This window comes from Bos taurus, chromosome 11 (genome assembly GCF_002263795.3).
Source record: "Bos taurus isolate L1 Dominette 01449 registration number 42190680 breed Hereford chromosome 11, ARS-UCD2.0, whole genome shotgun sequence".
Classification (NCBI taxonomy): domain Eukaryota; kingdom Metazoa; phylum Chordata; class Mammalia; order Artiodactyla; family Bovidae; genus Bos; species Bos taurus.
Window position 1 is genome coordinate 74,909,934 of NC_037338.1, and position 23,330 is coordinate 74,933,263.

The window sequence follows — 23,330 nt, forward strand, 5'->3', positions numbered from 1 at the left end:
AACACCAAATTGATTTTACTTGGGTAAATGCAGATCCAGTTGCGTTTATCATTAGAGCTGCTTTTGGCAGTTCTAGAATGTGTCTGTTTTCTGATAGTCAGATATATTGCTTTCCGATGGTCTGCGGCGTTAGACTATACACCGACAGACCTTTTTGTACTTAAGCGACGTAATACCTGATGGCATGGAACTTGACAAGCATCGAAAAATGACACAAGAGCTTAAAAAATGGCTCACGGATTATTTAAATTTCCAAAAGCAAAACCACAAATGTGTATATGGCTTCATGGTGGGAGCATGCTACCCGGCACATGGTTTGCACTCAGTAAATATTTGCCAAGCAGATAAAAGGCTATTCTCTTACAAAATAAGATGTCCAGCAATTTCCTATTGCCCTGATAAAGCTTCAGTATTAAAGGCAGCCTTCAGAAAATGCACCCAGCTCAGTCATCTGGATTTACTGTTAAAATCTCATCTTTTCACTGATTTTCCACACAGTGAGACTGAAAACCATTATGTGACACCCTGGCAGCTGAACTTGGGGACACAGAGAACAGCATTGTTCAGGGGCGTTCCTCTCCTCAGAATGGGCAAGGACCTTTCTGGGACTTCGTGATGTCATCTGAACAAGCCCTCTTTGTGTCAGTCATCACAGATTGCCTTTTGTCCTTCACTTTTTGGAATCTTCGCAGCTATCTGCGAAGATGCCTTATTTTCTTGCTTGCACTGTAATTTAGAAAAGTGGTTCCCAATTATAGTGGGACACAGAGTTTTCATAACCATTATTCATTCTTCATATTTTGTCTCTCAGTCTCCACATCCTAAAAAACAAGTGTATGTGGGGAGGGGGGACGTGGTTGGAGGGGTCTTGTGGCCCAGCCTACCACTCATTATTTCTTTGGGAACTTTGACCTGATAGTAGCCATGATCTCTCATTTCTCCTGCTTTCCCATTCTTATTGTCTATCAGAAAGAACTTCCCAGGATGTTTTCAACATTCTCTGACTTCCTGTAGTTAATATCGATGCACCATCTCCTGCAGCTCAGAGTCTATCTTCATATCATCGTGATTTTAAATACTTATAAAACCTACTACTATGTGTCAGCCACTGGAGACATAGAAGATTGTAAAATAGATAAAAAGTCCTGTCCTCTTGAAGCTGATATTTGAGTAGGGTAAGACAAAACAGGGGAAAAGAGATGGCACCCCACTCCAGTACTCTTGCCTGGAAAATCCCATGGATGAACGAGCCTGGTAGGCTGTAGTCCATGGGGTCGCTAAGAGTTGGACACAACTGGGCGACTTCACTTTCACTTTTCACTTTCATGCATTGGAGAAGGAAATAGCAACCCACTCCAGTGTTCTTGCCTGGAGAATCCCAGGGACGGGGGAGCCTGGTGGGCTGCCGTCTATGGGGTCGCACAGAGTTGGACACGACTGAAGCGACTTAGCAGCAGCAGACAAAACAAGACGAGTAAGTATGTGAAATTTTAGAAAATTGAAGCAAGTTAGGGAAAGAAAGTGCTGGGTGGGGAGAGATGGATGCAGAGGGATTTCAGTTTCAAACTGACTACTCAGAGCTTCTCTGACATGGTGATGTGAGCAAAGACTAGACAGATATGGGTATCTGGAAGGAAGCACTGTGGACACGTGGAAGGTCACTAGATAGAGGGAACATTACATGCAAGGAGCATGCCTGTGATGCTTGAGGAGCAGCACAGAGGTCAGGGTGGCCGGAATGAGAAAGGAGCAAGAGGAGGAGGCAGCGAGGACAGAGGTATCCACAGAGATGGGGGAGATTGTTTCTTGTGGGCTGATTTTAAGAACTTTGACTTTTTCTCAGAGTGAGAACACCCCATTGAAGGGTTTTGATCCAAGGAGTGACATGACCTGCTATGTTTTAATAGAATAGCTCTGGCTTGCTAGATTACATTGGGGGTTGGAGGGGATCAAAATGATGGTGGTGGATGAGGTAGGACGTGGTCAGATTATGGACCACTCTGATCTGTTTTGAAGATGGAGCTATAGGTGGATTGAATGTGAGGTGTGAGAAGAAGAAAAGTATCAAAGATGTCCCTGGTTGCCTGAGCAAAATAATGTGTATTCTCTTGTTTATATTCTCATTATATGAGCCCTGTTAATTGTGTTCAAATCTTTCATATTCTTACTGATTTTCATTAAGAGAAATATATTAAAATCTACTACTTCAATGATAGATTTTTTAGTTTTTCTTTTTTCTCTATTTTTTGGGGGATGTAATTCTGTCAGCTTTTTATTTTAGATTTTGAAGTGCTCCTGTTGCAAATAAGAATTATTACATTTTCATGAGTTGTTTATGATATTTTCTTATATAGTCCTTGAAATCCTGTTTTGTCTGTTGCTAATAAATCCCCCCACACACTGCTCTTTTATATTTTGCATTTGGATAGTTTTTTTTCCAGTCCTTTACTTCTAATATTTCTGTTACTTTACATATTAGGTGTCTTTGTAAATAGCATCTAGCTGAATTTTTTTTTTTATCCAGTCTGGAATCTCTCTTTTAACTGATAGTTTTAAGGTATTTACATTTATTAGAACTGTTTGATACTTTTATTTATATCTATCTTTTTAGATATGTTTTATTTACCATGTATTTCCTTTGCTTCTTTTTTAAAAATTCATACTGAATTTATCCCACTTAGTCATTATTATTATTTTCTAATATAAATAACTTTTTTCACATCATTACTAATATTTGTGCTCACCATTCTCTTTTTTCTACTTCCCTTTGCATCTCTTTATTTCTCTATTCAATTTTTTTTCTTACCGAAGTACATCTCTTAACAGTTCCTTTAATCTCATCTATTAGTTGTAAATACTCTCAAACTTTGCCTGAAAATGCCTTTATTTCCCCCTCTTCCATGAAAAATGGGCTTCCCTAGTGGCTCAGAGGGTAAAGCATCTGCCTGCAATGCGGGAGACCCTGGTTCTATCCCTGGGTTGGGAAGATCCCCTGGAGAAGGAAATGACAACCCACCCCAGTATTCTTGCCTGGAGAATCCCATGGGCGGAGAATCCCATGGGCGGAGGAGTCCACGGGGTTGCAAAGAGTCAGACACGACTGAGTGCTTCTTTCTTTTCTTTCTTCCATGAAAAATAGTATAATTAGAATTCTAGTTTGACGGTTACTTTTTCTCAACACTCCCTATTCTTGGGTTGCATTGTCTACAGCCAGGTCTGATTGCTGTTCCTGTGTAATTGTTCTGCCCCTTCTCTCTTACTGTTTCAACAATTTTTTCTTCTTGGCATTTTGCAGTCTAGGTATGGGTTTATTTTATTTTTTTCCCAGGAGTCATTGTTGCTCCTGAATCTGTATAATCATAACTTCCATCAGTTCTAGAAAATTATCAACCATTCTCTCAATATTATCTCTTCCCATTCTTTTTATTCTCCCTTCCTTGACTCCTATTAGATGTATGTAAGGCCTTGTCATCTCCTCCTCCGTATCTTTTAACCTTAATTTTATGTTTTCCATTTTTTTGTCTTTCTGGGCTCTATTCTAAGTAATTTCTTCAGCTCTTTTTCAGATTTACTAATTGTTTTCTCAGATGTGTTTTATCAGCTATCTCATCTATTAATATTATGATAATATTTACCTTCCTGTTCATTTCTTTTTCAAATCTGCCTATTGGTTTTTTAGACCCTACTTAGGATTTCAAGTACATTATATATATCTTGAGTTATTTTAAACATACATATTTTATACCCCCTTTTGTTCTAACGTTCTTGCAGCTCTAATCCTCAAAATGAATGGGGAGTCTGTCCTTGTTTTTTGTAATTTTTTACTATGAACTCAGCTTTAGCAAGACTTGGTTTTTCTTTGTAAACCCTGTGGAACCAAGGTTGTGAGAGTGACCCTCCAGACCATTTGTACGTTTTCTCTGGGCAAGCACCCTGAAGGTATCACCAGCCAGAAATTAATTTTTGTGTTAATTCATCAGTTCAGGAGTTCTTGAACTCCAAATTTATGTGAGATGCAGCCCAGGCATTTCTGTTCTTTACCCAGTGGGGACTAAATGCTTTCTTGTCATCTCACTGTTGTGGCAGGAGGATTCTTTTCCTAGTCTATCCTAATAGTCTTCAGTATCCTGATGGAGCCTCCTCTCGTTAACCAAATCCAAGCAGAAGCCAAGTAAGGAAGGAGCTTACAAAAGTAGCCTTAGAGTTTGGCCTGGTTAGAGGTTGAGAATTTTCTAGAATTGATGAAAGATGTGACTCCACAGATTCCGAAGAACAATGACTTCTGGGGAAAAAAATAAACCCATACATACCTAGATTGCAAAACACCAAAGAGAAAAAAAAATGTTGAAAATAGTAAGCAAGAAAGAGCAGAATAACTATACGGGAACAGCAGTCAGACTTGACTGCACACAACTCAACCCAACAATAGGAAGTGTTAAGAAAAAATAACTGTCAAACTAGAATTTTAATTATACTATTCATGAAAGGGCGGGAGATAAAGCCATTTTCAGGCAAAATTTGAAAGTATTTACCACTAATACCACGAATGTGACTAAAGGAACCATTAAGAGATGTGCTTCAGTAAGACAAAAGTATAGAGCAGAGCAGGGGAAAGATGAGAATTGGGTCTGGAGATGACAAAATAGTCTTCCATTCAATAAGTATTTCCTGACCTCCATGGGCAAAAGCACTGCTAAGTGTTATGTTATAGACTGTCAGACACAGTGCCTGACCTCCATTAGGAGAGATGGCCATACTAACTGTATACAGGTGAACTACAAGTCACATTATGTGAAGTATTATAATATAGATGCAAACCAGTATCATGGAAACATGAAGGAGATGCAGTGTGGGAGCAAGTGGGACAGGGGATGGGAGAGGTTTCCCCGGAGAAGGATCATGTGAGCTGCACCCTGAAGGGGTAATGAGATGGCTTCTGGGTGGAGAAGGGCTATGGACAGAGCCCAGGACAGAAGTGGAAACAGCCACGCCATGGCCAGTGTGTACAGCTCATCGTGAGGACTGATGCAGCGCATCATGAGGCCAGGGTGGCCAGAAGGTGGGCGGCACGCTCAGAGGCAGGCTGCTGCTGGATTCAGGAGACTCCGGAGCCTTGTGCTCCCCCCGAGTTAGGACCTCATTCTGCAAAAAAACAGCAGCCATTGAACATTTCCATCAGGGAGGAAACCTGATAAAAAAATGTAGTGGCTGGCTTGAGCTGTTCGATATAAATATAATGTAAGTCACAAATATAAGCCCATATGTAATTTAAAAGTTTCTAGCAGTTACATTTTTAAAAAGTAAAAAGAAACAGATGGAATTAATTTTAATAATTATTTTTACTTAACCCAGCATTATCCAAAATACTATCATTTCAATATTTAATTGTGTAACAATTTCGGTACTGATACATTATTTTACATTCCGGGATGTTTGTACTGGGTCTTTAAAGTCTGGTGTATGTTTCACATTTATGGCACTTCTCTATTTGGACTGGCCGAGGTTCAAGTGCTGAGTAGTCACATGTTGCTAATGGGTCCCATATTGGACAGTGCAGGTGTAGAGGATGGCAGAGGGGTGTATTCTATCCATAAACCCTAATTCCTCAGTTCTCGACAGATTCACTCTCCCCTCAAAACAGAGGGTCAAGTAAGTGTGGGCAGCTCTTGAGTTCACTCAAACTGAATGTTTCTTTAGAGCAGGATTTCTCAGAGCCTTGGTATGTCCATGCACCTTGTGACCCCAGCAGAGAAGGACATCTGTAGCTTTGCCCACACTCATTTGACCCTGCAGGTCAGGAATGCCAGGAATACACTGTAGTGTTTGCTGGACTGGGGGAAGCAGAGAGTCTGGAGGTAGGCAGAAGCAGAAATGCAGAAGGACACACCAGGAAGAGGAGAGTGACAGGGGCTGAGGGAGAGACCGGAGGGCTGGAAGCAGCAGCTCATCAGAGGTGTCAGGGCTGTGCGCAGGTACAGGAGGATGTGAGCTCCCAGGGGTCTCTGGACTGGCAATGCTGAGTCGTCATTACCTTCACAAAAGCAATGTCTTGCTGCTGTATTTATTAATAACCAACAAGGACCTACTGTATAGCACAGGTAACTCTGCTCAGTGTTCCCTGGCAGCCTGGATGGGAGGGGAGTTTGGAGGAGAATGGATACAATGTTTGTGCATGACGGAGTCCCTTAGCTGTTCACCTGAAACTATCACAGCATCGTTGGCTATTCTCCAGTATAAAATTAAAAGTTAAAAAACAAAAGCAAAATGCAGTGTCAGTGGAGCAGTGGGACAGAAACCAGTGACTCTGAGTTGGAGAGGTGACAGAGAGAGCTGGGGTCGGGGGGAGTGAATGACAGACCCCTCTAGAGCCATTTGGCAGTAAGACTAGAGACGGGTGTCTGAGGAAGGAGCAGCGTTGAAGGAATGAGTGTGTTTGTTGTAAATATCGTGGTAGGAGGGACACGTGACTGTGTTCATAGCCTGGAGGGACCACTGAGGACTGAAAGGGGAAGTGGAAGGGCGGCGAAGGGTCCTGCCAGAGAGGGTGGATTAGGGATTCTGGCTTCTGGAAAAAGTGGGATCCTCTTGGCCCCTGACACAGGCAGGAAGTACAGGGATAAGTGAGCAGGGAGACAGGCAGGAAGTTAAAGGGGCATCATGCCTGTATTTTTTTTTCCCTGACATCAGAGATAAGAGCATCTGAAAGTGATGGTAGGGGTCAGGTTAGAAATTTTGAGGATAAACATTTAAGAACCATAAGTAATGAAATGCACAAATGTCAGCCAGGGTATTAGTACAAGGATTGTCCCACATTCATCCTGATGAAGCTAACGTCATGTATGTTCCAGCTTTAGAAACAATAAACTACTTGAGACTATTCCTATTATTCGCAGACACTGAACAGACAGGCCAATGCTTGCAGGTTTTAACATACATCATTCTTTCCTAAAGTGGGATATCCTGTTGGTGCCCAACACAATGGCTGCAAAAAGAGGGCCCAGGAGAATTCAATTGATGTTAATGGTTACATGTTTATGGTGGTGACTATTAGAAGAAACGTAACCAGCACATCGAACCCATGATTTCCCTAGGTATTTTGCTCAAACATGGACAAAAATGTTATCTAAGTAGTAGTAGAGCTAGAATGTGAATGTGGCAGAATATGAAGGACCAAGATTTGTAAACCACCAGCAAAGAGGTGGAGCAGCCTTAGAAACTGTTGCCATTGCTTCCACCAGAGTCAGCTGGGTGGTGGGTGATCAGCAGCACCACCACCAGCAACACTGGTCCCAGGCACCAGCCTCCCCCAGCCTCCTGGCTGCAGAGCCGGGGCAGGCAGGGACATGAGGCAGCCTTGCTTGTCCCCAGTTCTTGCTCATTCCTACAGTTCTCCCTGCAGAACAGGGTGAAACACAGTCCCCAGAAAAGCCTGAGAAGTTTGACCATGACAGTTGGCACCGTGCTTTCTTCTTGGTACCACCAAACGGAACCCGCCTTAATTCAATTTTTGTTTGACCGTGGGAGTAATTTTTTTTAAGTTGTTGGCAGCATGTGCAGAAAGTAGAACAGCTGTCTTCACAACTCTCTGTAAGGCCCAATCTCTACAAAACACATAAACATTCCGAAGCAGTCAGAAAGAGAACCTCCTTTAAAAGCCTGGTCTGATCCTGGCCTTTTCCACCCCTGTGGCTTTGTGCGGTTGACCCCGAGCGGACATCTGCCTTGATCCAAACTCCGCTGTCTGCAGAGGCCACTGACGGCTGCCCCTGCTCCTGCGCCTCACTCCCCAGACCTTCCTGCTGCCCTCCTGTCTGCCTCTCAGACACACACTGCGACTGCCTACTGCTGTCACTGGCGGGGCCCCTACCTGCTTTTTCTTTTTGTCTGATAAGGGCTTTCTGAGGCCTTTCCCCTCCTCTTGTACGTAAGCCAAGCCTTCAGTTTCTAACCCAACGACTCTGAGATTAACGTCACTTCAGTTTGACACTGAGCTCTGCCTGTGCACTGATCTGAAGTGAATGCGTATTTCTCACCCTGACGCCATGCGAGACTGCCCTGGGCCACCCTCAGGCTCTGTGGCTGCAGAGTAGCCTGAACCACCAGTTCTTTGTTTCCTAGGTTTGAGGTAGTGTTCCTGCTGGGAACTGCTGGGTTCTGGGCACTTTAGGTTTCCTCATTGATCACTTAACTTTGGGTCTTCTAGAGAAATGTTTCTCAAACACTTTTTAAACAGCAGCTCACAGTAAGAACTACATTTTACATCCACAAATACATACCTAACTGAAAATTTTCTCAGGACAGTACTTACCGATCCTGTTTACGTGGCGCATGCTAAGTCACTTTAGTCGTGTCCGATTTTGCGACCCTGTGGACTGCAGCCCGCCAGGCTCCTCTGTCCATGGGATTCTCCAGGCAGGAATACTGGAGTGGGTTGCGATGCCCTCCTTCAGGGGATCTTCATGACCCAGGGATCAAACCCGTGTCTCTTATGTCTCCTGTATTGGCAGGCGGGTTCTCTACCACTGGCGCCACCTGGGAAGCCCCTTGTATAATGGTAGCTTCTATTCATTTGTTAATTTTGTTCTGTTTCTGTTTAAAAAATCTGTTGATAGAATGACTCACAAATGGCTTATGACCTGCAATTTGGAAAACACTGTTCTCAAGCATTTGATTCCTTTAATTATTACAATAGTTTGAGAATGTGTTGAGATGGCTAGAAGAGCATAGGTTCTTCACAAGCTCAGCACAGTTTAAGGCCTCTTTGAGGCTGTTTCTGAAAGTCCTTCACACTGTCACAACTTCCTTAGACATTCAGGCCACATTGAGCCGTTACAGGCATTGCTAATAGCGGCAGTGGAGCACCGAGGGGCCGATGGTGAATCCAGCTTCCGCAGTGTACACTGCTCTGCTCTCCCAGGTCCCAGGGCCCTTTGGCTGGCCATGGGATTCTTTGGAGGCAATATTGGTAAACTCAGTGCATCCTCCCAGTAGATGTCTCTTTCCTTCCAGGAGAAGAAAGTAATATTTTGAAACTCTACCCTGCTTTTCCACAGGGTGTGCTGATCTCCAAACACTGGACACCATGCAGCCGGTGGAAAGGAAGAGGCAGGGCTACATCCACGAGCTGATTGAGACGGAGGAGCGCTACGTGGACGACCTGCAGCTCGTCGTGGAGGTAAGGGCGCCAGGCTCTGCGGGCTCCCTACAGCGTGGGGGCTCGTAGCAGGGTGTCGCCTTTGACAGTGGAGTCACCAGCAGCGACAGGCGCTCTCACACCCTCCGAATGCTTTCTCTGCCTGTTGGAGGGGCCTTGACGGTCTCAAGTCAGCTCTTGCTGTCAGATTAAGTCATTCAGAATGAGGAGAGAAGGGGCGCTCGGTGCCTCAGTGGGCTGTGAGGTGGCCTCGTCAGGAAGGACAAAGGTACAGCCTGGGTGGGAAGGCTTGACGCAAACGTGCTGCCTCAGACTTTGCTATCACGATGTCTGCACTGCCAATCTGACACCTGACATTTCTGACATTTTCATAAAGTTTAGTTGTTTCCAGTGGAGTTGTGAGGCAGTGGGAGTGTTCCTCTAATGTTTTTATCAGTTTGGAAAACCACTCTGCCACCTCATAAGACCCTCTCAGGTGTGAGGCGTCAAGTCAGGGTCAGGGGTTTAGGGTGAAAAGCACTGTCCACAGGTGAGTGGACAGCATTCTCATCAGCATTCCCTCCCTGAAAGGACCCGGCCACCACATCCTCCTCTGCTCTACTCACTGAGGCTGACGCTAAGCCGGTCAACAGAAGGCATAAACAGTAACACAAGTCAATCAGCGGATGAAAGTACAATCAGATGCTCTCCCTGTCCTTCCAGAGCGCCTCAGAGCAGAGTGACCTTGTTTCCAGGTCTCTCTCTCCCATAGGAGCATCCAAGCATCTTCCATCTGACTCTGAAACCATAGAGGTTTAGAAATGTCAGTCCATAGACTTATCCGAGTTCTTGGACTCCAGGTTCAGCTTGATGCTATAAATGTCAGTTTAGAACAGTTTCAACAGAGTAATGTCACATGTATTTTGGAGAGATTACACATGAAGAGAGGTGTCTCAGATGATGTCGCCATTTCCTTAAGGCTTTTAAAGTCATTTCCTAGTTGTTTAGTGGAAACTAGCTTTGTGACCTTGAGGACATCACTCTCAGCCTTCATTTCTTCATGGGTCCATTGGAAATAATAATACCTGACTCAGCATGACCTACATCATCATCTGTGAAGTTAACTGAGAAACTTACACACACATGTGCATGCACACACACACATGCATGTGTGTGCATATCAGAACTTTGTGAAACCTAAAGTTCTATGGACTACCAGTGTAAAGTGTTATCACTTCCCCTTCGGTCAGCCAGCCTCTGAAATCCACATGTGCTTGGTGGTCAGCATTGGGGGTGAGGTGAGGCATCGGTGTTTCTTTTGCTGCACTTTTCACTAACTGCTTCCAGACTCCTGTGGTGCAATCTGACAACAGTCCTGCTCCCTCAGTTCTGCAGGCCCTCCTGGTGTGGGGTGCTTTATGCCCACGGTTTAATTAACCTGTGTAAGACCCCTAGGAGGTGGATATGAGACTCTCCGTGATGGGACTGCTGGATTCAGTCCTCAGAATCAGCCCTGAGAGGAGCCGAAATAGCAAAACGTAGGGTAATTTTGCAGTTTAAAATTCAACAGTCTGTGTATGTTTATATAAAAGTACCTTGCTCTTCCTGGTTTCTGAGTATGAAGATATCATTTCCTTTAGACCACACAGGCTGTGTACTGCCCTAGAGCTGACTTCCTTTTCTTGTTCTGAATCTAGGTTTTTCAGAAACGAATAACAGAGCCAGGTTTTCTCGCTGAAGGAGAGATGGCCCTGATCTTTGTTAACTGGAAGGAGCTCATCATGGCTAACACGAAGCTGCTGAAGTGAGTTGTGAGCACCGCTTTTGGTGGCAGCGGCCACCCCAGCCCTGGGACCAAGACTTCCACTTCACTCCCTGCAACTGAGCTGCTTAACAGAGAACTTCCACTGCTTTCCTCTCCCTCAGGCTTTCTATTATTATTTTATGAAATGCTAACTGTAATGTACTGTAAACTACATCATTATTGAAGCAAAATATAACAAAATATTTGATTAAGTAAAGAAAAAATGAAGTCATTAAACAATACATTAACATATGATTCCAAACCATACTTGACTCTGTATCAGCTAGAGTCAGGAGAGAAGCCACAGCTTATGTCCCAGACATAAGCAGCTGGACTGGCAGTCCTCTAAGCGTAGTGTGAAATTCCGTCCCTTCCGCCCACGAGGACAGGCTCCTGGGGGAGCTCTGAGCCACCCCACACTCGCTGCTTCTCCCCACTCCTTGAGGTTTAGCAGCTCTCTGGGCACAGTGTCCACCACTACCTTCACCTCCACACCCGGCCTCTGCGGACTCTTGCTCCCTTACTTCTCCTGCAGAGAATAGAAATTTCTTTCTTCTTGGTTCAGCTGAAAACAAGTTAGAAAACTTTCAAAAGAAACTTTTTTAAGAAACTAAGCTGAAACCAAAAGAGTTCCAAAGACTGAGGAACACCCAAGCGCAGAGTCTTCATTTTTTCTTCTTTGCTCACAGTTCACCCAGGTTGGCTGGGCAGGCGGAGCTTCAGGTCCTAACTGCCTCCTCCTCCTGACTTTTCCCCCATAGTGCTAGAGATCTTCAGGTAACTCGCTGGTCGTTATTACTGTTAGTCTCCCAAGATATTCACTGTTCATTGGCGACGGACACTCAGTTAAACAAGAAATGAGAGAGAGTGTGTTGGTTGCAGGGCGCTGCGGGTGCGGAAGAAGACCGGGGGTGAGAAGATGCCCGTGCACATGATCGGGGACATCCTGGCCGCTGAGCTGTCCCACATGCAGGCCTACATCCGCTTCTGCAGCTGTCAGCTTAATGGAGCAGCCCTGTTACAGCAGAAGACAGACGAACACGCAGACTTCAAAGAATTTTTAAAGGTAACTCCATCCCGGGAACGCAGGCAGGCCAGCCCTGTTCTGAACCAGGAGGCAGAGGCGTGTGGAGGCCTCTGGGAGGCCTCAGGAGTAGAGACGGGTATGATCGTCACTTTCTGTGTGTGCCCAGTTGCTTCAGTCGTGTCTGCCTCTTTGCAGCCCCATGGATTGTAGCCCACCAGGCTCCTCTGTCCACGGGGGGAAACACAAATATGGCAGAGAATTTTCTGACTGCTTTGAGTTGCCTTTCCTGTTGAATTGAATTTTTTCTTGGCTCTGGGACCATTATTTTGCCCATCTTAAATAGCATATTTTTTTAAGCCTACTTAATGTAAACAGCTATTTTCTACTCCAAAAAGCATCCAGAATGTTACTTTCTTAATTTTGTAAATTGTTTTAATTTTATACCCGTCTTATTCAAAGGAAGAATATAAAATAGCTTACGTAACCAAATCAGATCATTCCAGGAGGCAACACAATATCATGCTTGTAACGAAACAGACTTCCAACTGTGTGGGCTGAAATCCCAGCCCCAACACTGTAGTCCACTGTGGAACTGGGGCGACTTTCCTAACACTTGGTGCCTTCAGTCCCTTCATCTGTAACCTGGAGATAATCAGATATTACTTTTAAAGTACTTTAGCACAGAGACCAGCACATAGTAATGCTAATTTTATTTATTTATCTTACTATGATCTCAGGAATGCAAAAATGGTTCAATATAAAGCACTGAGGACAGAACCCTTCAATCGGTGGGAGGCAAGGGGTTGCCTGGAAATGAACTAGAAGAAAAGCATAGAAAGAAACCCAAGATCACAGAAACAAACATTCACCAGAATAATTAGATAAATGTAGAATTATGAGTATATGTGAATGTTTTAATTATCAATTGTAGTATTAAATATAGGACATTTACCTTCTCAGTTCAGTTCAGTTGCTCAGTCATATCCTGCTCTTTGTGAACCATGGACTGCAGCACACCAGGCCTCCCTGTTCATCACCAACTCCCGGAGTTTACTCAAACTTATGTCCATTGAGTTGGTGATGCCATCCAACCATCTCATTCTCATCATCCCCTTCTCCTCCCGCCTTCAGTCTTTCCTAGCATCAGGGTCTTTTCAAATGAGTCATTTCTTCAAATCAGGTAGCCAGAGTATTGGAGTTTCAGCTTCAGCATCAGTCCTTCCAATGAATATTCAGGACTGATTTCCTTTAGGATGGACTGGTTGGATCTCTTTGCTGTCCAAATCATAGTAAAAGATTTAATTTTTTTTTCAAATAGTTATAAAAGTAGCAGTATAAATAGGATATCAGTATCACCACGATTGTAACAATAGCAAAAATAAAAAGTGTTTAGTCTTTAAATAAAAGGCATGGTGTTGATTACATTAAAAGTAGATCTAACAAGCTGCATTCTAAAATGCTGGTTTTTAAAAACACTCAGAAGATATCGAAATATATAGCTTGAAGATGTTTATCTTAGAAACATAGAATATCCAAAAACAGAAGGAGGGGGCAATTTTTAAAGTGGGGAATAATTAGGTAAATTATAGTAAATGTGTTACTTTTCAGTTGTTAAAAGTGATCGTCCTAGAGTACTAGCTACTCTGTTAGGTCCTGTACTACTCCAAGGTGTAGAATCAAATAAATATGGTCCTTGGCCTCCTGAAGTTTACAGTCTGAATGGGAGGTCATAGAGACACTCAAACATGGTACCTCTACCTGTGTTACTCAGTCCAGATATGGCGTGATGATAAAGAAAGCCATAGGGGCTTGAAAAGGGTCACGGGAAGGGAGGGGAGACCCTGGAGTAGAGGAGGCTAATCTGAGTCTTCAGAGATGAGTGTGAATTAGCCAAGTGAAGAAAAAGCAGCAGGACAGTGTCAGCCTGACTCAGCCAGGTGCTCAGTAAATGGTATTGTCATTGATGAAGCCCAGTGATGCACAGCGAGAGGTGGGGGAGACCAAGAGCTGCTTAGAAGACAGATTGGCATCAGTGGTGACTCCTAGGTGTGTGGGAAGGAGGCGGGTGGGTGCAGAATGATGCTACCAACTCCGATAGGAATAGAGGTAGAAGACGATGCTTTTATGACAGAAGACGAGGACTTCATTTTGAGGTATGCTGAGGTATTGAGGTGCCTTTGGAACATCAGATGAAAAGGAGAATAATTCGGCTCCATTGATGGTCTGGGTTACACTGTGGGACTCAGTGGGACACTGGGGGGAAAGAAAAAAGGAGTGAGGAAGACTGAGAAGGTCAGTGGACTTGGAAGACAGCTGAGAGAGCATGGTCTTTCTCAGTAATGGAGGGAAGGCTCGCACAGCCTGTCAAAACCACCTTAAGAAAGAACTGAAAGTATTCGTGGGGTCTGGCTCACAAGGTGGGATATTCCTACTGTTAAATTGATGGGTATCATTTTGGATCCTGAGTTTTTAAAAGAAATTCAAAATCTGAAAGATGTCAAAGTGAGGAGTAGTTCCAGTGTTCGCTCGTTTTTCTTAGGCTCTGATTTCCTCACGAGCCTCTCAATTATTTTGCAGAAGTTGGCATCTGACCCTCGGTGTAAAGGGATGCCCCTTTCCAGCTTCCTGCTGAAGCCCATGCAGAGGATCACCCGCTACCCACTCCTCATCAGAAGCGTGAGTGTCCAGTGGGGAGAAGCAGGGTCCTTCAAGGCTGATGGTCAGGAAGCCTCCAAGCATGCCAGCCACCTGCCACATGGTCTGACTCCATGTCTGATGCACCAGGCACCAAGTGTGTGTGTGTGTGCCCACAGACACACACACATGTTGTCTGCAGGGATAAATCCTGGACGTGGGCAAATAAAAGACATATCCAGGGTCATTTGGGCTGCCTGTCCTCCCCCTTGCCAGGAAGCCTCTGGCCTCTCAAGGTTATGCATGTATGTTGTCTAGACAGAACAACACCCTCTAGGTCCCCAGCTGTGGAGCCCATCTTGAGCCCAGACAGAGTCCCCTGTTAGTCCCACAACCTTGGGGTCCAGTCTTCCCCCTGAGATCTGCAGTCATCTACCAACTAAATGCCTAACCTGGACATCCCAGGAGTCTCCAGCTCAGTGTCCTAGACACATCCCCTCGCTGAGGTCCCCACCTCAGCTTGCTGATCACATAGTCCCACTAAAATTCCATTCACCTTTTTGACACCATGTGAGCCCCTTGAGCCAATAAACCATCTAAGGAGAAGGCAGACCTTCAAAGGATTATTCCACAAGTAATCGTTGAGGTAATTTCAGTCATCTTACAAAGAAACACAGTAGAAATACCATAAGACTGTTGCTTTTATTGATTATGTCTTGACCACCAGTCTATAAGCCATGTTAGACCCTATCAGAACTAATTAGCCACATCAAAACTAATACAGAACTAATGTCACAGTTCTGATACCAGACGGACCCATTAATACACAGTAATCCACAGTTAATCCCTTACCTGAAATATTTGGGGCCAGATGTTTTTCAGAATACAGAATATAATTCAAACGCTGTGCATTACATAATACCCCAGCAAAGCCTGGGCAGCACTGATAACTAACATGTTAAGAGTCTGAAGTGAAGTTAATGAATAATCACTAGGCATAGACTTAATTAGTACATCTCTTCAGTTTAAGTCAGGTTTTGCCACCAAATGAGTAATGAAAAAAGCATTCGGCTTTCAGAGTTTTTCACATTTTGGGACTGTGAATGAGGGACCGTGAACCCAGAAAACCAGACAATAGTGGTCTACTGGTAGGCCCACCCATTTCCAAGCAACCACACAAAGATGCATTCTCTATGCTTTTACCTTCAGGAGTGTACAGTCACTTCAGAATGAGATGAGTGCATTTTCCTACATGCTGACATCATGGTTTTATTGTTTTATTCTGTAACAGGGGATTCACTGCTTTCAGCAGATTTTTCAGAAAGATCAGTGACCCCAGAAATACAATGAATGGTTGCAGCAAATTAACACACTTATCAAAGGTGCAGCCAGTTTATACTGGAGGGTTCACCTGGATTACTGGGAGGCACCCTTACACCGCCACCCCCCAACCCCAGACTCAGCCAGAGAGCCAACAGAGACCCACAGTGCAGGGCGCTTGGTCCATATAGCACTTGGCCCACCCTCTTGTCCCTGAGTCACCTATCTCCCCATCATGGGCCCCTGAGCCTCTCAAGGGTGAACGACTGTCTTGCTCACTGTTGTATTCCCAGCACCCAGCACCTGGGCTGGTGGGGCAGGTGGAAGCCATAAGACATCCCACATGAAACAGCCCCTCTCTTCCAGATTCTGGAGAACACCCCAGAGAATCATGTAGACCACTCCTCTCTGAAGCTGGCCCTTGAGCGGGCAGAGGAGCTCTGCTCTCAAGTGAATGAAGGAGTTCGGGAGAAGGAAAATTCAGACCGACTGGAGTGGATCCAGACGCACGTGCAGTGCGATGGGCTTGCGGAGGTGAGGGCTGCGGGCCTGAGCTGGGTGCCGCCCGGCAAGCTGTGGGTGGGGATCCAGGTTCATGCCTTCTCCTAGTGTAGACAGTCTACGCCTCAGCTCAGCCCATACAGACTCAGCATCCTGCCCCCTTCTTGGGTTGTCATTGTCCTTTCTCATAGAGAGATTTATGTTTTGCATTCTTTGAATTCAGCTGGGTCAGTGTTCTGTGGGTTTCTAAGTAATCTTTTTCACTGCGCCGGTCTGAACTCTGAAGAGAAATAAACATAAGGAGCTTCTGTGTGAAAGTAAAAGATTACAGCTACATTCCCACTGGAGAGGTCTGCCACCCCTCCCTCAGGCCTAGGACCTTGCCAGGGGTGCTGGGACTTGCAAAGTGACACCTTCTTCTCTCTTTAAGCAACTTGTTTTCAACTCCCTCACCAACTGCCTGGGGCCCCGGAAGCTCCTGCACAGTGGAAAGCTGTACAAGACCAAGAGCAACAAGGAGCTACACGGGTTCCTCTTCAACGACTTCCTGCTTCTCACCTACATGGTCAAGCAGTTCGCAGTCTCCTCGGCCTCCGAGAAGCTTTTCAGCTCAAAGTCCAGTGCTCAGTTCAAGATGTATAAGACGGTAAGTGTCCTGGCAGTAGCATCAGGCACATAATGAGGTGCTTCCTCTCTCTTCAGGGCCTACTTCTTTCCTGGCCTGGGCCCTTGCCATCCTCAGGGGACTCTTCACCTGCCTCCAGATGGCTCACACCTCCATTGTCAGTCACTTCCCAGGGAGGAAGCCGAGTGGCTGGGCCTTCACTGCCCTCTGACAGCCTCCGTAGATCCCAGCTGTGGATTCCAGCTCCTTCCCCGGCAAACACAACGGGCAGTCCCGCCTCCGTCCGCATTCAGCATCAGGTCTCTCTGTGAAACCAAGGCTGACGCAAAGGGCTGAATGTCAGGGCCTGTGGAGAGACCCTGTCACGTGAGCAGTCACGGACACTTGGTGCTCCTGTCCCCACTTCAGTAACAGCTGATATACCCCAGATATTTACTTTCGTGAAAGAGGAAGCAGTTTCTTTTCTCCTGAGTAAAAGACTCTGGCAGCTAGAGCCCTCTCCACTGCTCAGCAAGACTCTTCGGGACAGACAAGGCTCTGGACATAGGTGGGTGGAGGGTTCCGACCCATTTCACAGCCTGTGTTTTGGCCCTTATTCTTTCAGCCCATTTTCCTGAATGAAGCCTTGGTAAAACTGCCCACAGACCCTTCCAGCGACGAGCCTGTCTTCCACATCTCTCACATTGACCGGGTCTACACCCTCCGAACAGACAACATTAACGAGAGGTCAGTCTTGACTACATGTGTGACCTGCCTTGAGGCCCAGGAGAAAGCCTGACCTCTCCCTCCACCATAACCCACCTCCAGTCTGTGCTCCCACCCTACTCATCCCCGCCTCTGCCAATCGCACTGGCAGGCCTGGCTTTAGACGGCCCGGTGACCGCGAACACCCTGCTTCTGGTCTGTCCTGGGTCTTCTGAAGGGGGAGACCAACACCTCACTTCCTGCCGCGACCCCTCAGGGGCAGCCTGTGCTCCCTCACCTGCTGAGGCCCCCTGTCCCATCCCTGCACTGGCCGGGACGCCTGCCCTCGCCCGCTGCCCTCTGCTGGGAGCCTCCTCCCTCCCTGCCCGGCCAGCCATGCCCGCTGTCCTCTGGTGCAGGTCCCCCTCTGCGTGACCAGAGCCCGTCATTTACTGTGCTCAGCTGTCACTGCATCTTCCATCTCTGTGCGCCCAGCACCTGACAAGTGCCTGGTGCCACCAAGAACTGTCTAGAAATTCTCAGCTTGATCCTCAATAAGCAAACGAGCCCTTCAGTTGCATTCACGCTAGGTCTAGGATTAGGAAGCTCTCAAAGCCGAGTGAGGAGCTCTGGGTGAGTGACCCTAAAGGAGGTGTGTGATGGCTGCACTCTGCTTCTCCTCCAGGACGGCCTGGGTCCAGAAGATCAAGGCCGCGTCTGAGCAGTACATCGACACCGAAAAGAAGAAGCGGGAGAAGGCCTATCAAGGTAGTCGGTGGTGCCCTGGAGGGCTGTAGTTCGCCACACCAGGGTGCCCTGGGGACTGGGTGGGGTCCCAACTTCAGAGTCCAGGCTGCAGAGAGGGGCTAAACAGGGACAGCCTGAAAGACCAGACTTGCTGCCCACTACGTCCTCCACAGCCATTTCAAAACTCCAGGGGGCCTCCTGAGCCCCTCCACTGCCTACTGCACAGATGGGGGTCGTCCAGCACAAGCCCCGGGATGCCCCTGTGGCATACAGAGTCTCTGCCCCTCCTGCCTGCATATTTACTCTTCACTTCTGTTTGCAGGCAGAAGGGTCTGACCTTCACATAACCGGCCCCACCTCCTGTTGGTCCCTTTTACTCCATCAGACTTCACCTCTGTGAAGATTCCCATCAGCTCCTCTGCACCCTGCTCCTCCTCCCTGGCCCAGCCTGTACCCCGGCCCCCCCTGGGGACCCACCCATCCTCCCTGTCCCAACACCCGGTCGTGGACCTTGAGTCTCCCCCTCTCCCTCACTTGCTGTCCCCTCACCCTGTGCAGAAAACTTGCTCATGTGACACCAGTGACCACCCCCCAACAGCAGGAAATTGAGGACCCTCCCTCCCCAGGCCCCCATGACACCCCTGAGGCTCTCCCAGCACCCAGTCTTCTTTCCTGCTCTCCCTCCTAGCCCTGCTTCCTCCCACTGCGCCCCGTGAGTCTGCCCTGGCTCTGGGCCTCCCCAGCTCATGTCACCATGTCTCTGTGGTGCTTTCAGCGGTTGCAGCTGGCCTGCTGTCTCTCCAGCCCATGCTCTCCGGACACGCCTGCTGCACCCCTCCCATGGGATGAATTCACCCCCACCCACCCCCCACTCCCCTCCCCACCCCCCCACCGCCCGCCGCCGGAAGTAGCTCCTCCAGAGACTCTCAGGGCACAGCTCTTGTCCTCGGCCATGTGCTGGAAATGTGCCCCCTGACACCCCCTTTCCCCAGGCCTCTCTAGTCAGCTGCCAAGTCCCACATGTTCTCTCTATGGTCCTGTCTATGGTTCTCTGTCTGATCCTGCCCTCTCATGGTGGCAGAGCCCTGGTAAGACCCCCAGTCTCCCACCAGGCTGTGGCATGAGGCCCTTCCCTGACCAGTCCTCCCACTTGTGTTCCTGGCTGCTGGAGTTGCAGCTCTTTATGTTTTTTCATTCAGGTTTCCCTTATTTTGTTACATACTCCTGAAAGGTATGTGTAAATTGGCTTTTGCTAACTGAATCCTATTTTAATGGTACTTTAAAGTCTTGCTATTGAAAAATCAATGATTGAAGCTTTTCAGAAAGCATATAATGATCTCTTAATTGGTCAAAGATAAATCAAAGTTTTTCTTTATTAGTTTTGCTTCACAGCAATATCTGTATGTACATTTATGCACTCTCCATGTGTTCAATTCTTAGACATTTATTGATTACTTACTCTGTGCCAGGCCCTGTGCTAGGCTTAACCAGGCCTGCAAATGAATACAGCCCAGCCCTGCCTTCAAGGAGACTGAATGCAAGGGCCTCCTGAGCTGAGGGCACACATGGGGGATGAGCTGCTTCTCACAGAGAAAGTTCTACTTGCCCTGAGTTTTGAAAAGTCAGGAGCTCACCAAGCAGCTTTCTTGTTAGTTTTTAAACCCCTACAAGCAAACCCAGCTTAACTATCTTTACATTTACCAAGAAGATCTGAGTTCACTAACTCATTTCTCCCCATATTAAAAGCATTTTTGAGTACCTCCTTAAATAGAATAAGGTCTTAAGTAAAAGTTATAAGTTAAAGTGTTTATATGTAATTGGAATTATGGGGAATGGCTAAGAAAGTAGACTTTGGTGCCTGACATTTTAAGTTTTGACCTTGCCATTTAGAGACTCTGTGACATAAACATGTTATAGTCATTTCTAAGACGCCATTTGCTCATATATGACAATGGCAGTTATAAAGAGCTATCCTGTAGAGTAAACATTGCAGTTTAAATAATATAACTTATTTAAATGCCCAACACAAAGTAAGTATCCAATAAATGGTAGCTGCTTCTGAGTGCTGAATGAATATAATATGATGTTATGAATATCACTACTTGCCAGGCAGTTGAGGGGTTTACACAAGGATGAATTTTAAAAACCTGCACTCCACCATTGCCCCTGGAAGAGGGGATGGACTGACCCAGAATTGCAAATCGGGCAGCCTATGATACACGGTGAGACTGGACCTGTGTGTTTAAGAGTGCACAGGCTGCCCACAGGCAGAGATGGCTGCCGGGTGCCCCAGCAGATGACCCAGCCTGGGCGGAGGCACAGAGCAGCCCCATGCTGGTCTGCCCGTTGCTGCTTAGGTGGCAGGCATGGCTGGGGACTGCTGGGGCTGGTTAGAAAGATAGACTGTATTTACAGCTTAGCGCCATAGCTACACTGTCTGTGTTCTCAGAGAAGAAATTAACGTCACTCGTCTTCCTCTTTTGTAGCTCGCTCTCAGAAGTCTTCAGGCATCGGGCGTCTGATGGTGCATGTCATTGAAGCTACAGAACTGAAAGCCTGTAAACCAAATGGTAAATGCTTCTTTCATTCAACAGACGTGGTAACAACCCTGCTCTTTGCTTATGACTCTTCTGTACACTGAATAATGGGACACTTTTTGAAAGTCGGTATTTCCAGTGCCACTAAAATGGTTATTGGGCCAAAATTATTCTTCCTCTATTTTCCCAGAGGGTACTGATGCCTCCTTCCTCGGTGCTTCTGAGTGGAGAAAGCAGGAAGCAGGCTGCAATGACACCTGCTCTTGGGGAGTGGCCCTGCTCAAGCCCTCACAGTTGGTTCCTCCCCAGGTTTAGGATGCTCTCAGTATTGGGAACGGAGCCCACAGGCCATGGTCTATAGAGAAACACCATATCCGCTCTGCTCCAGGAAGGCCCCTCCATCACATGCCACGTTTTGTTTTTTTTCATTCAGGAAAGAGCAATCCGTACTGTGAAATCAGCATGGGCTCCCAGAGCTACACCACCAGAACCCTCCAGGACACACTAAATCCCAAATGGAATTTTAACTGCCAGTTCTTCATTAAGGACCTCTATCAGGACGTGCTGTGTCTTACCATGTTCGACAGAGATCAGTTTTCACCAGACGGTAAAGTATAACTCAGGAAGGGGTATGAAGGTCCCCCCACACACTAGGATCCGGGGTCTGGAATGCCTAAGGGCAGTGATACAGCCCATGGCCCTCAAGAGCTCTCAGTGGCCACAGGTGGGGCCCCTTCTCGGGGGCAAGGGGTGGGCGGCCTCAGGTATGTGTCAAGTCTCCCACCCCGTCACCCCTGCTTACCTGATGGAAACGCTGTGCTCGTAGCACCTGCTGAACGGGTGAGACACTCCCTGACCAGCGAGGCTTGGGGTCACCACAGGCAGCTTCCTTCACACAGACCCCTTGTTCTGCACGTATCCATCCACTCAGTCTCCAACAGCCATTAACCAAAAGGAGTTACTTGTTTTGGATGCGAACATTTTATAAATCCTGCTTCAGACATTCCCTCCAGGATAGTTTTTTTAACAGTTTTTTAAAGAAGACTTTTGACACTCATGTCTGTTCACCAGATTTCCTGGGTCGCACTGAAGTTCCAGTGGCAAAAATTCGAACAGAACAAGAAAGCAAAGGCCCTACAACCCGCCGACTCCTGCTGCACGAGGTCCCCACCGGGGAGGTCTGGGTCCGCTTTGACCTGCAGCTTTTTGAGCAGAAAACTCTCCTATAGGGGCCTCAGGGATCTGCCCACTGGGCTGGGGCCGGAGAAGACAACCGGTGCTGCCCCTGAGCGGGAGGAGCGTCACGCGGCTTCATCCATCACAAGGCCATGCGCGCTGGGGCCTCTGTTTTATTGCACACTAAATCGCTCGCTATCTATGCAAACACGATCTTTCCTAGAAATAAACCAAACCCCATAGCACAGTGCCTTGTATTAGTGTTAACATGTTCGGCTGTGTTTGGATGCCAGGGTTTCCATTTTCAGGGCGATACAAAGTATTATGTGGAAATGAGGCATCAGACCACCAGACGTTATCACTTGGTTGAATGTGTCCACTGTGGGTGGTTTGGGTGACGCTGTAACCATTCCACACCGTGTGGCCCCTGCTGGGTCACAGCCACTCAGGAGGAGAAGGACTGGAAAGAAGTGCTGCAGCCTCAGCTTGGGAACAGCCTGCTGTGTAAACAGTGTCCACTCGTGCACTGACTGGAACAGAAACTTGAGCATTTTATTCCTGACTAGACGTTATCATTCTCTGCTGAGACAATATAGTTTGAAATCTAAGGGAGAAAGCTTGATCTACTTTAAATACTGTGAACTCTTAATGATGCGGAAAATATTTTTCAACTTTAACTTTCTGAAGTATAAATTATTTATGTAAATCCCTTGTTTTGCGTTGTCATAGGACATGCATCTTTAAGCTTTATCATTGCCAATATGTACAGAAAGAGAATAAAAATATAAGTTTATGAATGTAGCTTCAAAGCCTGACTGATTTACTGTCTATGTGAAAGGCCTTTTTAAAAGGTGATTTCAGGGACTGCTTGTAACGAAACCAAATTTCCTTTCTGCAACAGTTAGACACACCCAGGACAGAATGTGCAGAGGGAGCGGGCAGGAGCCCCAGAGCCTCATCTTGAGTGCCACTGACTTGCTATGTGACTCTGGTCAACATACCTACTGTTTCTAGGGTTTGGTTTCTTTGACGGCTGAGTCTCTGGGAGCTACATGGTCCCCTTTTAATCTCCTCTGCTTGCCTTGCTGAGTAGAAACCTCAGGGGGAACTCAGCCGTGAAGGGAACGCACAAGTATTAAGGA

At 46.6% G+C, this 23,330-nt stretch overlaps 1 protein-coding gene across 9 annotated transcripts in view; it reads left to right on the plus strand.

Moving 5' to 3' along the window:
• Window positions 1–22,997, plus strand: part of ITSN2 (intersectin 2) — a 126,198-nt gene extending 103,201 nt beyond the window's left edge. For all 9 annotated transcript variants that reach the window (XM_059891815.1, XM_059891814.1, XM_010810287.4 and 6 more), the window contains 11 exons: window positions 9,054–9,175; window positions 10,831–10,937; window positions 11,820–12,003; window positions 14,542–14,640; window positions 16,285–16,452; window positions 16,850–17,065; window positions 17,649–17,770; window positions 18,414–18,496; window positions 20,962–21,045; window positions 21,446–21,619; window positions 22,084–22,997. In XM_059891815.1, the coding sequence (XP_059747798.1) occupies window positions 9,054–9,175; window positions 10,831–10,937; window positions 11,820–12,003; window positions 14,542–14,640; window positions 16,285–16,452; window positions 16,850–17,065; window positions 17,649–17,770; window positions 18,414–18,496; window positions 20,962–21,045; window positions 21,446–21,619; window positions 22,084–22,241 (1,517 nt within the window). In that variant the 3' untranslated portion in view covers window positions 22,242–22,997. The remainder of the gene's footprint in view (window positions 1–9,053; window positions 9,176–10,830; window positions 10,938–11,819; window positions 12,004–14,541; window positions 14,641–16,284; window positions 16,453–16,849; window positions 17,066–17,648; window positions 17,771–18,413; window positions 18,497–20,961; window positions 21,046–21,445; window positions 21,620–22,083) is intronic.
• The last annotated feature ends 333 nt before the right edge of the window (window positions 22,998–23,330 follow it).